This window comes from Miscanthus floridulus, unplaced genomic scaffold (genome assembly GCF_019320115.1).
Source record: "Miscanthus floridulus cultivar M001 unplaced genomic scaffold, ASM1932011v1 os_2288, whole genome shotgun sequence".
Classification (NCBI taxonomy): Eukaryota; Viridiplantae; Streptophyta; class Magnoliopsida; order Poales; family Poaceae; genus Miscanthus; species Miscanthus floridulus.
Window position 1 is genome coordinate 19583 of NW_027098204.1, and position 2427 is coordinate 22009.

A 2427-nucleotide genomic window follows, 5' to 3' on the forward strand; every position below is an offset into this window, starting at 1 on the left:
TGCCGGCTCTAGCACACCCTACAGTGATGAGCTGGCAGGGATTATTGAGTTTGCGACAGTGACCTACTTTGTATGTATGCTGTACTCATTCGAGGATGCAACAAACTCCAAGATAGGTCTAGTTGATAAGTCAAAATAAAATGTTATGTAAATTAAGTTGAAATACATACACAACAGATTGGCGGATATATTATCAAACTTTTCCCACTTCACAAAATAAAAATGTAGTACACTTGGGTGCATAAAACCATACAAGCTGTACACGTAGTTATATATACAGTGATTGATACTAGACGTGATGATGAATACCATACAATAGATAGCTGGTGCTTAACATACCATGTTGCATTGCCTTTTTGACCGAGGTACGTCTGCCTTTATAGCTGTAACTTACCTCTCTGCAAAGTTCCTTTGGTGCTTGCATGCATCTACTACCTCTGCTGCTTCCTTCAATTCATCCACAACCTCGGCCATTGTGGGTCTTTCATCCACATCTTCTTTGAGACAGTGTATTGCGAGAGAACCAATTTTGTCAAGGCATGCCATACAATGTTTAGATTCAATATAGTCGTGAGATAAAATGTCCCGGTCATACATCTCCCTTCCATTGCCCTTCACCTTACAAGCCTTGACAAATTCTATTGGGAGGCTATTAATTATATTTCGGCCATACTTGACTGTCTTCCGGGTGATGAGCTTAAGGAGCACCATGCCAAAGCTGTAAACATCACTCTTGGCTACAAAACGTTCTGATTTCATGTAAAGTGGGTCCACATAGCTCATATCTGCTGCCACAACACTGGCATACTTATCGATGGACAAAATCTTGGATGATCCCAAGTCTGAGACCTTGGGCATGAGGTTATCATATAGAAGGATGTTGGCAGACTTGACATCACCGTGGATGCGGTTCTGATCACCATGTGAGTGGATATAGGCGCAAGAGCTTCTGCAGAGCCGATTGCAATGTTGAGGCATGTAGGTAGCCCAAGTACCTTTTGCCTCCCAACATGAAGGAGGTTGTAGAGGCTTCCGTTACCAATGTATTCACAGACCAGCACAGGGATATTTGTGTAGCACCCGGTTTTAAGAACAAAACCAGATACACACCATATGTGAGCCTAGGAAGTCAAATCTCACATATAGCTACAATTAAGGGTAATATCAATAGACAATGCTCAAATATAACATACTCAGTACAAAGAATATAACCTCAGAGTATAGATAGCGGAAAGACAACTCTGATCTTTAGGCGAAGACTCCAATCCACAATCCACAGGGACAACTGACTGGTTGATCACAAGCCTAATTCCTCCATACTTTAGCAATCTGGTACCCATCCGGGATTTTTATCCAAATAATGTGAAAATAAAGCAAGCATAAGTACATGTCGTACTCAACAAATATAACATGGGGTTCATGAGGCTCAAAAGGCTAACACTGGTTTAACTGCGATTAGCTTCTAATGAGTCATCTTTTAGCAATTGGGTGGCAACAAGTTTATTCACAAGCCCATAAACACATGATCAGGTAAACATGAATAATGAATAGCATAAACAATTAACCATTAGTGAGCATCTTCATCATCCATATCATTAGTGTCCATCATCTATTCCGTAAATGTTCCAAGGCCGCTCGTGACCGTGAGCACGACTGATATACCAGTTTTACACTCTGCAGAGGTTGTACACTTTCACTGTGAGTCATGATTTACCCTTTCGCCCGAGGTGATCAGCCTCTTGACCCACTACCAAGGAAGGTCGACAGGGTTCACTATGAAGCCTTTCAAAGGTTCATCTAACAAGTTAGGGCCATTAGATTCACTCGGCAAACAGATGTAGAGCCCCCCTTCCCAATGGCACATTGACACGCAGCCTATACACATGGGGACAGAGGCCGCACTATACCCGATTCGGCAAGCCATTCTTATGCCAATAAAGGTAACCACTAACAAGCTAGAAAAGGTCCTTATACTGAGCTAAAGCCAGAGCCATATAGCCCTCACAGCTGTACTGTAAGTCCTGGATGATTACTTACAGATAAGTCCTTAGGGAGAGGAATCTAGAGCACCATAAATAGCCCAATGCTCTAGCCCCCTTGTTCCATATTGCTAAAAAGCATCTTTTAGTGTTATTGCATATACCATTAGTCAAGTTACAAGATCATGGTCTTTAATTGAGCACTAGCATCATACTATCCAATGCAATACCCCAAAGGTAACAAGGCACAAGGTACAAAGTACTAGGAAAATTACTATGGTTGCCAAGGTAGACACATGCAGTATGAATTAAATGATTAAAGGTGAATAGGTAACAGGAAGATCTCATGCTATACTTGCCTTAAACACCGATCCTTCGTAAGCTTTAATCTTCAACGTTCTTATTCTTTTTCTTCTTGATCACCACGTATATCTCACCGACTGGACGA

General features: G+C 41.6%; 1 protein-coding gene across 1 annotated transcript; it reads right to left on the bottom strand.

Annotated features, from left to right (window-relative positions):
- Window positions 1-390: 390 nt before the first annotated feature.
- Window positions 391-978, bottom strand: LOC136534773 (leucine-rich repeat receptor protein kinase HPCA1-like). Its single transcript, XM_066527143.1, has one exon. The coding sequence runs from the start codon at window positions 976-978 to the stop codon at window positions 391-393; it is 588 nt and encodes a 195-aa protein (XP_066383240.1).
- Window positions 979-2427: the final 1449 nt, after the last annotated feature.

Excerpts from the sequence above, each read along its gene's own strand:
- LOC136534773 (XM_066527143.1), bottom strand. The coding sequence starts at position 978 with ATGCCTCAACATTGCAATCGGCTCTGCAGAAGCTCTTGCGCCTATATC.